Source organism: Myotis myotis, unplaced genomic scaffold, assembly GCF_014108235.1.
Source record: "Myotis myotis isolate mMyoMyo1 unplaced genomic scaffold, mMyoMyo1.p scaffold_m19_p_3, whole genome shotgun sequence".
NCBI lineage: Eukaryota > Metazoa > Chordata > Mammalia > Chiroptera > Vespertilionidae > Myotis > Myotis myotis.
This window is the reverse complement of record NW_023416335.1, coordinates 85,298,813-85,311,349: the sequence shown is the minus strand read 5'-3', so window position 1 is coordinate 85,311,349 and position 12,537 is coordinate 85,298,813. Positions and strand designations below refer to the sequence as shown.

At 41.1% G+C, this 12,537-nt stretch overlaps 1 protein-coding gene across 6 annotated transcripts in view; it reads right to left on the bottom strand.

Moving 5' to 3' along the window:
• Positions 1-12,537, bottom strand: part of RB1 (RB transcriptional corepressor 1) — a 212,686-nt gene that overhangs the window by 172,384 nt on the left and 27,765 nt on the right. For 4 of the 6 annotated variants that reach the window (XM_036299823.1, XM_036299822.1, XM_036299824.1 and 1 more), the window contains one exon: positions 855-970. In XM_036299823.1, coding sequence (XP_036155716.1) covers positions 855-970 — 116 coding nt within the window. Of the gene's footprint in view, positions 1-854; positions 971-6,792; positions 6,900-12,259; positions 12,302-12,537 lie in introns of those variants that run through there. The other 2 variants (XM_036299825.1, XM_036299828.1) reach the window with 2 other exon arrangements.

Genomic DNA, 12,537 nt, shown 5'->3' with positions numbered 1-12,537 from the left:
TCATATAGCTTATAAAACAACAGAGCCCAGTTTTAAATCCAGTTTATGTTAATCCAAACATCCATATTATTTCTAATCTTCTGAAGCCACTAAGTCATTTGCTGAATGGATAAATTAATGTGAAAATTTACTTAAATATTTTGATTACTTTTCAGCTACATAAGACTACTTTGATTTAGCAATTTTATTTAATAAAGTTAAACTGTGAAAGCTCTAAGAGGGAAACCAATTCTAATTCCCTAGGTCAGCGATTTTCAACCTTTTTCATCACACATAAACTAATTACTGAAATACTGTGGCACACCAAAAAAATATATATTTTGCTGACCTGACAAAAAAGTAGGTATAATTATGATTCATTCACATTACTTGACAATTTAAGGCAAAGGAGATCAATGCCCCTAACTAAATAGTCATGTTATGCATGTTTTAAAAATTCTTGTGGCACACGTTGAAAATCATTGCAATAAGTTAAGTATGATTATACCAGGCCTATGTTTCCACATTTTATATAGAGGTAATAAGAAAAAGTATTACCAAAAAATGAAACAATTTAATGTATCTCATTTAAATAAAACAACAATTTTCTTAATTTTAGATGGCTTTATCCAACCGCTACAATTAAGAAAGTTTAAAGACAGTGAGAGACATGATGATAATTTTGCCAGGACACAAGTTGATATATTTTTAAGAAAGTTCAGCATAAATACGCTTTCATTAAGGGCTCCATGAGAGAATGACAGTTCATTAGTTGACCTAAGTCCTTTATGTTTCATTTACTAATGTTTATTAAGAGGAAAGTTCAGGTGTAATTTTCTTTAATAGTAGAGGCGATATTGATGAAAAATTTTTACCTGGTTTCTATGTTTTTCTGCAGCTCAGTAAAAGTAAATGGCATCTCATCTAGGTCAACTGCTGCAATAAAAATACAGATGCCCCATACTTCCTTTTTATTCTGAATATAACTTTCCTGAAAACAAACAAAAAAAAAAATTCAAGTATTTCATTAAATCATTCACAACTGAATACTGTGTTAAATTTGTGTTATGTGTAATTGTTTATTCAACATAACAAAATAGTATTTAAACCCTTATGATGGCATATACTTGAGAGCATTTAATTCTATACTATTAACGAACATTTACATTTTATATTGTAAGACAAAAAAATACTAGAGAGATTTAAAAAAAGTTAAGTTACAACTTACTGTGGAAAATTTAGGGGTCAGTCAGTTCTTTGAAGTTCATTTTTCAATACTCCAATGTCATCAAAGCCAAGTTAACAAATTTCAGAGTTCAGAAATTTTAAAAATAAATTGTTTAAAAAACAAGCCCATGCCCTAGCTAGTTTTGCTCAATGGATAGAGCATCAGACTGCAGAATGAAGGGCCCCGGGCTCAATTTGGGTCCCGGGTTCAATTCTGGTCAAAGGCATGTGTCTGGGTTGTGGGCTCGATCCCCAGTAGGGGGCATGTGGGAGGCAGCCAATCAATGATTCTCTCATTGATGTTTCTAGCTCTCCCTCTCCCTTCCTCTCTGAAATCAATAAAAATATATTTTAAAAATAAAGAAATAACTAAAACCCGCTTTCTAATTTGATTATCTTCTTTTTGCTTTCATTCACTCATTATTTTAGCAATCTTCTGATTTATGTATATTTTAATTTTGTGAAATTCATATCTCTGATCCATACTTGCTTTCTTACAAAATGAGAATTATAATGCATACCTTACTTTGTAAGAATTAAATGAAATGAATGTCTTAGCATAATATCTGGCATATAATTAGTATTCCATTAGTGATGGCTTTCATTATCAGAATATTTTTCATCATTAGAATACACACTTTTTCCCCTAAAAATGTATACCACTGTCTACAAAAGTTCAGTTTTGTTGGTAAAGCTTGGATTAAATTGAAAACAAAAGGAATATTAAATTATCTGATGTTTTATTAAACAACTGAAACTATTTGCTTAGTCTTAATTGGAGATTACGATAAAGCTGAAAAGAATGTGATGCAATTTTCATTGTTTTGAAATCTCAATTATATAAAAGCTTTAGGAAAAGAATTGTTCTAGACCATCCAATTTATGCATAATAAAAAGCTTATCAGTATTTGATTTTAAACTTTTCACTAATTTTATCTACTTTGGTAATAATATCCTAAAACTTATATTACAACTATATACCAACTAGAATCCTATCTAATAAAAGAGAAACATGGTAATTAGTCGTACCTCCGCTACCCTTCCCATTGGCTAATCAAGGCGTAATGCAAATTAACTGCCAATCAAGATGGCGGCTGGCAGCCAGGCAGCTTGAAGCGAACATGAGGCTTGCTTGCTTCAGTGACAGAGGAAGTCAACGTTCCCCGCCAGCCGCTGCCGGCCTCTGAGCTTGCAGTTTGAAACATTGTTACAAATATAGACTCTAAACAAATTCCAGCAACCTGCTTTCAGCCCGCCGGGATCTCAGAGCTGGAGTTGAAACAGTGTTTCGATTATAGAACCCACACAAACCAGATACCTGCTTTCAGCAGCCAAGGCCGAAGAGCTGGAGCCAAGCCTCAGAGCTAAAGCTGGCCCAGAATAAAAAAAAGAAAAAAGAAAAAAAGGAGCGGTTGGGAGCTTCAGTCACCCGCCAGTCTGAAAACAGCCCTCAGCCCCTCACCCAGACTGGCCAGACACCCCAGTGGGGACCCCCACACTGAAGGGGGTGTGACCAGCTGCAAACAGCCATCAGCCTCTCACCCAGGCTGGCCAGGCACCCAAGCGGGACCCCCACCCTGATCCAGGACACCCTTCAGCGCAAACCAGCCAGCCCCCACCCGTGCACCAGGCCTCTATCCTATATAGTAAAAGGGTAATATGCCTACTAGCACCGGGATCAGCATGACAGGGGGCAGCGCCCGAACCCCCTGATCACCCTGTGGCTGTGTGTGTGACAGGGGGCGGGGCCACAACCTCCCTATCCACCCTGCTCTGTTCGTGACAGGGGAAAGTGCCCCAACCCCCTGATCAGCCCTGCTCTGTGCCTGATAGGGGGGAGCTCCCCAACCCCCTGACCACCCTGCAGCTCTGTGTGTGACAGGGTGCGGCGCCCCAACACCCCCCTGCCCCCCATGGGCTCTGCTCTGTGTGTGACGGGGTAGAGCCATAACCTCCCCATCGGCCCTGCCCTGAGTTTGACAGTGACGGCACCCCAACCCCCTGATCGGCCCTGCTCTGTGGGTGATAGAGGGCAGTGCCCCAACCGCAATCCACGGGCCCTGCTCTGTGTGTGACGGGGTAGAGCCATAACCTCCCCATTGGCCCTGCCCTGAGTGTGACAGGGTGCAGCGCCCCAACCCCCTGATCCACCCTGCTGTGTGTGTGACAGGGGGCGGTGCCCCAACTCCCCTATCAGCTCTACTCTGTGAGTGAGAGGAGGGAGGTCCTCAACCCCCTTATCGGCCCTGCTCTGTGTGTGACAGGGGGGAGCTCCCCAACCCCCTGATGGGCCCTGCTCTGTGCATGACAGGGTACAGAGCCCCAACCCCCCTGATGGGCCCTGCTCTGTGAGTGACAGGGGGCAGCGCCCCAATCCCGATTGGCCCTGCTCTGTGCGTGACAGGGGTGGCGCCGCAACCTCCCCATCGACCCTGCCTTGAGTGTGACAGGGGGCGGTGCCCCAACCCCCCAATCGACCCTACCCTGAGCGTGACTGAGGGTGGCATCACAACCTCCTGATCCGCCCTGCTCTGTGCATGACAGGGGGCGGTGCCCCAACTCCCCAATCAGCCCTGCTCTGAGCCCGACCAGGGGCTGCACCTAGGGATTGGGCCTGCCCTCTGCCACCCGGGAGCAGGCCTAAGCCAGCAGGTCGTTATCTCCCAATGGGTTCCAGACTGCGAGAGGGCACAGGCCGGGCTGAGGGACCTCCCCCCGCTGGCCGAGTGCACAAATTTTTGTGCATCGGGCCTCTAGTGTTTAAATAAAAAAGACTGACAATATCATCCGGCTGGTGTGGCTCAGTGGTTGAGCACTGACCCATGAACCAAGAGGTTCAATGCCCTGTCAGGGCACATGCCCAGGTTGCAGGCTTGGTCCCTAGTAAAGGGAGTGCAGGAGGAAGTCGATTGATGATTTTTCACATTTATGTTTCTATCTCTCTATCCTTCTCCCTTCCTCTCTCTCTAAAAATCAATAAAAACATTTTAAAAAAATACCAACAATATCAAGGGTTGATGGGGATATATAGCAATGGAACATTCAGATATTGCTAGTGAACATGTAAAATGATACAACCATTTTGGGAAACACGTTTGGCAAGTTCTTATAAAGTTAAATATATACTTTCCATAACACTTAGCAATTCTACTCCTAGATATTTATACACAAGAGAAATGAAAACTTTGCATAAAATATTAACAGCAACTTCCTTCATAAAAACAAAAAACTGGAAACAACTCAATATCCAGAAACAGGTGAACAGATAAATTATAGTATGTCCACACAATGGAATTATTCAACAGTAAAAAATAAAAGTACTAATAAACACAACATAGACAAATCTAAAAAATTATTACACTGAGAAAAATAAGCCAGATGCAAATGGGTTCATACTGTACATTGAGTATGGGTACAATCCTTTCATATGAAATTCTAGAAAAGGTAAAACTAATTTTTAATGTCACAAAATAGATCAGTTGCTGCCTGGGGACAGGAGTAAGGGTGTTAGGGAATAACTAAAAAGGAGAATGAGAAAACTTTCTGGAGTAATCATAAATTTCTATATCTTAATGGTGGTACATACATGGTTAAAAGTACATTTGTTAAAACTTATTGAACTGTTCACTTAAAACTGGTTAATTTTAATATTTGTAAATTATACCTCAATAAATTAGATTTTGAAATTACACTTACTATTTCTGAGACTGATTATACAAAGTATACGTATGTTCCTTAATGTTATAATGACTAAAAGTATATTATCTATAATAATAAAAGCATAATATGCTAATTAGACCAGACAGCCGATCGATCTTCTAGATGTCATTCTGGACGTCCTTCCAGATGACCTTCCAGAAGAAGCAGCGGTGGTGAGGGCTGAGGCAGAGGCGGTTAGGGGCAATCAGGCAGGTATGCAGAGTGGTTAGGGGTGATCAGGCAGGCGGGAGAGCAGTTAGGGGTGATCAGACAGGCAGGCAAGTGGTTAGGGGTGATCAGGCAGGCAGGCAGAGGGGTTAGGGGTGATCAGGCAGGCAGGCGAGTGATTAGGGGTGATCAGGTAGGCAGGTGAGCAGTTAGGGGCAATCAGGCAGGCGAGTGGTTAGGGGCAATCAGGCAGGCAGGTGAGTGGTTAGGAGCAATCAGGCAGGCGAGTGGCTAGGGGCAATCAGGCAGGCAGGCAAGCAGGCGAGCAGTTAGGAGCCAGGGAGTCTCTGATTGCAAGAGGGATGTCCAAGGGGTCCCAGATTGCGAGAGGGTGCAGGCCAGGCTGAGGAGACTGCCCCCCCCCCCCCCGCACAAATTTTGTGCACAAGGCCTCTAGCATTTTAATAAAATGAGTGAACAACAACTTTTGTATATGTGCTTATATTAATATTAGAGGCCTGGTGCATGAAAATTGTGCAGGGGGTGGTTCCTAGGCCTGGCCGGTGATCAGGGACGATCTGGGCCTTCCGGCTGCCAGTCAGGGACTTCCTTCTGGCTGCCGGCCAGGGCCTCTCTTCCCCGGCTGTTGGTCGCCGGCCGAAGCCTTCCTTCATTCCGCGCCACCCCCTGGTGGTCAGCGCACCTAGTAGCAAGCGATCAGTTCCCCGGTGGAACTCCCTTGGGGACAATTTGCATATTAGGCTTTTATATATATAGATGGTCAATTTCTCAGTAACTACTGAGATGTAAAAGGTGGTTTTTCTCTATAGTAAATAACTTCCCAAATACCAGGCTTTTTAAATGTTTATGCTTAGTTGTTATGTTGTTTTTTATTTGCTTCTTTGCTATAAAGCCTGTTGAACCTAACTGCTCTCTATGTGTTTTCAACAACTTCGGTCTTTTTTAAAATTATTTTAAAGGTTTGGAAATGAAGTAACTAAAGTTGTAAAAATAGAATATGTTCTTTATTCATTTTTTAACAGAAAATTTTATTAGGATATAGCCAATACAGTTCAACACAAATTCATTTGAAATAATAAAATGCTTAAATGAAACGTTATATAAATAGGTTCTGCTTTTTAAGGGCCTGAGGAACTTTCTAATGAGCAAAATATATGAACTTTATATCAGATAAATTATAAAACTTTTTGCTGCTGCTGTTGTTCTAGTCACATTCCAAATTAACTCTGTATTTAGATAAAATGCTTTTTCTTCTTCATACATATACCTAGGGAAGAAAACGAAATATTTCTTCTAAACTTGTTTCTATTAAATAATATTTTAATCATCTATTTGACTTAATTCTTTAGAGGGAACCAGATTATGGGTGAGATCAACATTATAAAACTGGATGACTCATTCACCAGCAAATATTTTTGTGTACCTATGCAAAGAAAATGACCAGTTTCCAACTAGGAAAGTCCTGGAAGTGAAATTTCTCAATTTAAAGTACTCAAAATTGTGTGTAAATATATATGTTATATATTAAATTAACTATATAAAATTTTATATGTAAAAGTATATAAAATATGAAAAAAGCTTGCATTTTGATTATCACCAGTAACATCCACTTTGATTTTATACCTGGATGCCACCAAGATTTGTAAGAAGGAAAGAATTTACAAAGTCATGAAGATTAGAATCAACTGCAAATCCTACTCTATAATAATTTTCTCGAGATTCAGGAAGATGGCGGCGGTATAGGCAGACGCGTCCCAGGTCGTGTCCCTGAGCAAATGGAGTGAGCAGCTGAAACTAGTAACATCCACCCCGAATTGGCGAAATTCCTCAGCTGGCGAGACGGTTTACAGCCGGGAAGAGCAGAACTCCCCTGGAAAGGTAAAAAAACCAGGGATTTGGGCAGGAAAGTTTACCAGACCTCTGAGCCCAGAGAGTCGGAGGGAGACCGCGTGGCAGACAGCCGCGTCCCTTGGGACAGGCACAGCCCCTGACGGGGGAAAGGAGAACCGCGGGATTCCTGGCGCTGCCGGGGGAATTGAGAGCTCGGTCTGTGATCACAGAGGACTGAGCCTAAAGGGGGCAGCCTGAAGAGCTGATCAGACCATGCAGTCCCGGTAAGAGAAGAAGCTTACAGAAACCAAGCCTTCCCCGTTTCCGCGGCCGGCGTTTGTTTGTTTGTTTTCACTGAACCCTGTTCATGGGACATTTCGGATACAGACACTCACCTGTGCTGAAGAGAGGGAGAGTGTGCGGAGGAGTGGAATCTGGGGAGAGACTGAGGAAAGAAGGGGGGCCGGGAGAGGTGACAGCGAATTGAGTGCTGAGACACCCCTGAGCCCACGTCTGAGGCAGCCATTCTCTCCGGAGAGTGAGACTCCTCCCCCCAGCCCCCAGGCAAGGAGCACAGCCACACCCAGATTCCACCCTGTAGGAGATCAAGGATTAAAATAACCTGATCAGTCCCTGGGAGTTAACAGGGTCTGGCCTATAGAGGGATTTTCAATCCCAGCAACAACACAGCACTGGTAACTCTTACGCAGCCAGCTCTGGGCAGTGAACTTCCACTGGACAGAGAGGCCCTGTAGCCTCAGAGGCCAACCCCAGATCACTGCCACCCAGAGGCTGACCCACAAACTGACTCTTTGCTAAACACAAAATAAGGCAGTCTGGGAAACAAATGCGGCTTGCTTTAAAATAAGGACTGTGGTTTACAACACAGAGGAACAGTGTATCGCAGGGAAACTCAACACTCTCCTGAATACCTGGCAGGTCTAAGGCGAGCCACACTGAAGAATAGAAGAACCGAAGGACCTTCACTACTGCAATATTTTTTTTTTTTTCACCTTTTAACTAAGAAACCAATTTTTTTCTTTTTTTTTCTTTTTTTTCTTTTCCTCTTCTTTTTTTTTTTTCTCTCTTCTTTTTTCCATCACCTGATTTTACCCTTTTAATTACTACCTTCTTATTTTAACCAGTATTATTACTGCTACCATTTTACCATTTTTTTTTAAAGTGCCATTTTATTTTCTCTTTATTTTATTTTGGGATTAGTGTTCTCCATTCTATTTTCATCGTTATATTATTGGTTGTTTCTAGTTTGCATTTATCTCCAGGGAGCTGTTGCTGGAATTTGTTGGGATTAATGGCTGTTCTATAGGAGTATTCTCCTCATATAAAAAGTCTCTTCCCCTCTTCCACTTCATTCTCTCTTTTCGCTCTTTTTTTTTTTCTTTTCCTTTCTTTTCTCGCTTTTACTTTCCCCCCTCCTTTTTCCCACTTTCATTTTTGCACTCCTTTTTTTGGTCCCTAATTTTCTTTTCTTTTTTCTCTTTTCTCTTTTTCTCTTCCTTTTCCTTATCCCCTAATTCTCTTAATTCAGGTGCTCACCTTTATTTGGGGTTATTAATATCGTGAATATATTTGTGTATAGTGCCTGGTACGTGGTGCCTTGTTGTGTTGTATTTTGTGCCTTTAAATCAACACAGCAGATCCAAGCAACAGCAACCTCCTGAGCACCACACCCTCTGCTGAGGAACAGCAGCTGTACGTGAAACCTCGCCCCACCAGCCAGAAGAGCCACCACAGCTGTGAACAGCACCCACCAGAGGAGTTGCTGCCAACTGAAGAGCAGCTGCTACCACAACCGCCCGAAGAGGAACCGCAGACCAAGGAGTCACTGCCACCAAGGGAGCAGCCACTGAACGACTCAACGTCTAGATATGTCAGTGAGATCAAACATGGGTAGACAAAGAAACCCCCAAAGGAAAGAGAAGGAGGACTCTCCAGAAAAGCAGCTAAGTAATACAGAGGCATGCAACATGACAGAAAAAGAATTCAGAATAAGGGTCCTAGAGTGCATAAACCGGATGGAGGAAAAAATCGACAACCTCAGCAAGAAGCAAGAAGAAACAGATGAAAAAATCGATAACATATGGAAGAAGCTAGAAGAAACAGATGAAAAAATCGATAACATATGGAAGAAGCTAGAAGAAACAGATGAAAAAATCAACAACTTAAGTAAGACCCAAGAAGATATGAAGAGTGATATAGCTGCAATGAAAAACTCCATTGAAAGTATCAACAGTAGACTAGGAGAAGCGGAGGACCGAATTAGTGATTTAGAAGACAAGGAAGCAAAACACACCCAAAATGTACTGCAATTGGAGAAAAAAATTAAAAGACAGGAGGAGAGCCTAAGGGAGCTTTGGGACAACATGAAACGAAACAACATACGAATAATAGGGGTACCAGAACAACAGAAGGATGAACAAGGATTAGAAAACCTATTAGAAGAAATAATATCAGAAAACTTCCCTGAGGTGGGGAAGAAAATAGTCACACAAGCCCAGAGAGTCCCAAACAAGGTGAACCCAAAAAGACCCACACCAAGACACATCATAATTACCATGGCAAATGTTCAGGACAAAGAGAGAATCTTACAGGCTGCAAGAGAGAGACGGAAAGTTACATACAAGGGATCTCCCATTAGATTGTCAAATGATTTCTCAACAGAAACACATCAGGCCATAAAAGAATGGACGGAAATTTACAAAGTGATGCAAAGCAAAGGACTGAATCCAAGAATACTCTATCCAGCAAGGCTATCATTCAAACTTGAAGGGGAAATAAGAAGCTTCACAGACAAAAAAAGGCTAAGGGAGTTTATCACCACCAAGCCAGCAATGCAAGGAATGCTAAAGGGACTGGTATAAAAATAAGAAATGAAAAGCTCAGAAAGAAAACAGCCACACAAAAACAGAAATGCCTACAAACAAGTACCTTTCAATAATAACTTTAAACGTAAACGGACTAAATGCTCCAAACAAAAGACATCGAGTGGCTGAATGGATAAAAAAAACATGACCCATACATCTGCTGTCTACAAGAAACCCACCTCATTAGAAGGGACTCACACAGACTGAAAGTGAAAGGATGGAAAAATATCTTTCAGGCAAATGGAAAGGAAAAGAAAGCTGGGGTAGCAATACTTATATTGGACAAAATAGACCTCAAAGTGAAGGCCATAACAAGAGATAAGGAAGGCCACTTCATAATACTAAAGGGAGCAATACAACAAGAAGATATAATCCTGGTAAACATATATGCACCCAATGCAGGAGCACCCAAATTCATAAAAAAACTCCTGGAAGATATCAAAGGAGACATCGACAACAATACAATCATAGTAGGGGACTTTAATACACCACTGACAGCACTGGATAAGTCCTCTAGACAAATAATCAGCAAAGATATAGCAATCCTAAATGACTCACTAGATCAGATGGACTTAATAGACATCTTCAGAACACTTCACCCGAAAGCCAGGGAATATACATTCTACTCAAATGCTCATAAGACATATTCAAAAATAGACCATATATTGGGTCACAAGCAAAGTATCCCCAAATTCAAGAAAATTGAAATCATAAAAAGCGTCTTCGCAGACCACGATGGCATAATATTAGAAATAAACTACAATAAAAACAACCCAAAATACTCAAACACCTGGAAGCTGAATAGCATGCTATTAAATATTGATTGGGTTACCAATGAAATCAAAGAAGAAATTCGAAACATCCTGGAAACTAATGACAATGAAAACACAACAATCCAAAACCTATGGGACACAATGAAAGCAGTCCTGAGAGGGAAGTTTATAGCTCTACAGGCCTATCTCAACAAACAAGAAAAAATGGTAGTAAATCATCTAACTCTACAACTCAAAGAATTAGAAAGAGAGCAACAAGAAAACCCCAGAGTGAGCAGAAGGAAGGAGATAATAAAGATTAGAGCAGAAATAAATGACATAGAGACCAAAAAAACAATACAGAAAATCAATGAAACCAAGAGCTGGTTCTTTGAAAGGATAAACAAGATTGACAAACCTCTAGCCAGACTCACCAAGAAGCAAAGAGAGAGGACCCAAATAAACAAAATCAGAAACGATAGAGGCGAAATAACAACAGACCCCACAGAAATACAAATGATTGTTAAAAATACTATGGACAGCTCTACTCCAACAAACTAGACAACCTGGAGGAAATGGACAAATTCCTAGAAAAATACAACATTCCAAAACTCAATCAGGAAGAATCTAAAAATCTCAACAGGCCAATAACTATGGAAGAAATTGAAGCAGTCATCAAAAAGCTTCCAGCAAACAAAAGCCCAGGACCAGACGGCTTCACAGGGGAGTTTTACCAAACATTCAAGGAAGAACTAAAACCTATCCTCCTCAGACTACTACAAAAAATTCAAGAGGAAGGAACACTTCCAAGCTCATTCTATGAAGCCAGCATCACCCTAATACCAAAACCAGGTAAAGACAACACAATGAAAGAGAATTACAGGCCAATATCCCTCATGAACATAGATGCCAAAATCCTCAACAAAATCTTAGCAAATCGGATCCAGCAGTACATCAGAAAGATCATACACCATGACCAAGTAGGATTTATCCCAGGGATGCAAGGATGGTACAATATCCGCAAATCAATAAACGTGATACATCACATAAACAAATTGAAAGAAAAAAACCACATGGTCATATCAATTGATGCAGAAAAAGCATTCGACAAAATTCAACACCCATTTTTGATAAAAGCTCTCAGCAAGGTGGGAGTAGAAGGATCATACCTCAACATAATAAAAGCCATATATGACAGGCCCACAGCCAACATCATACTCAATGGACAAAAACTAACACCATTTCCCCTAAGAACAGGAACAAGACAGGGATGCCCCCTCTCACCACTCCTGTTCAACATAGTACTGGAAGTGTTAGCCATTGCAATTCGGCAAGAAGAAGAAATAAAAGGAATCCAAATTGGAAAAGAGGAAGTAAAACTGTCCTTATTTGCAGACGACATGATATTATACATACAAAACCCTAGAGACTCCATCAAAAAGCTACTGGACTTAATACATGAATTTGGCAAGGTAGCAGGATACAAAATTAACCCCAAGAAATCCGAGGCATTTCTATACACCAATAGTGAACTTTCAGAAAGAGAGATTATAAAAACAATCCCGTTTACCATCGCACCAAAAAAATTAAGCTACCTAGGAATAAACTTAACTAAAGAGGTAAAAGACCTCTACTCAGAAAACTACAGGACGTTGAAAAAAGATATAGAGGAAGACATAAACAGATGGAAGAACATACCGTGTTCATGGATTGGTAGAATCAACATCATTAAAATGTCCATACTACCCAAAGCAATCTATAAATTCAACGCACTTCCCATTAAAATACCAACGGCATACTTCAGAGATCTAGAACGAACTCTCCAAAAATTCATCTGGAATAAAAAAAGACCTCGAATAGCTGCAGCAATCCTGAAAAAGACCAAAGTAGGTGGGATCTCAATACCAGATATCAAGATGTATTACAAAGCCACTGTTCTCAAAACTGCCTGGTACTGGCACAAGAATAGGCATATA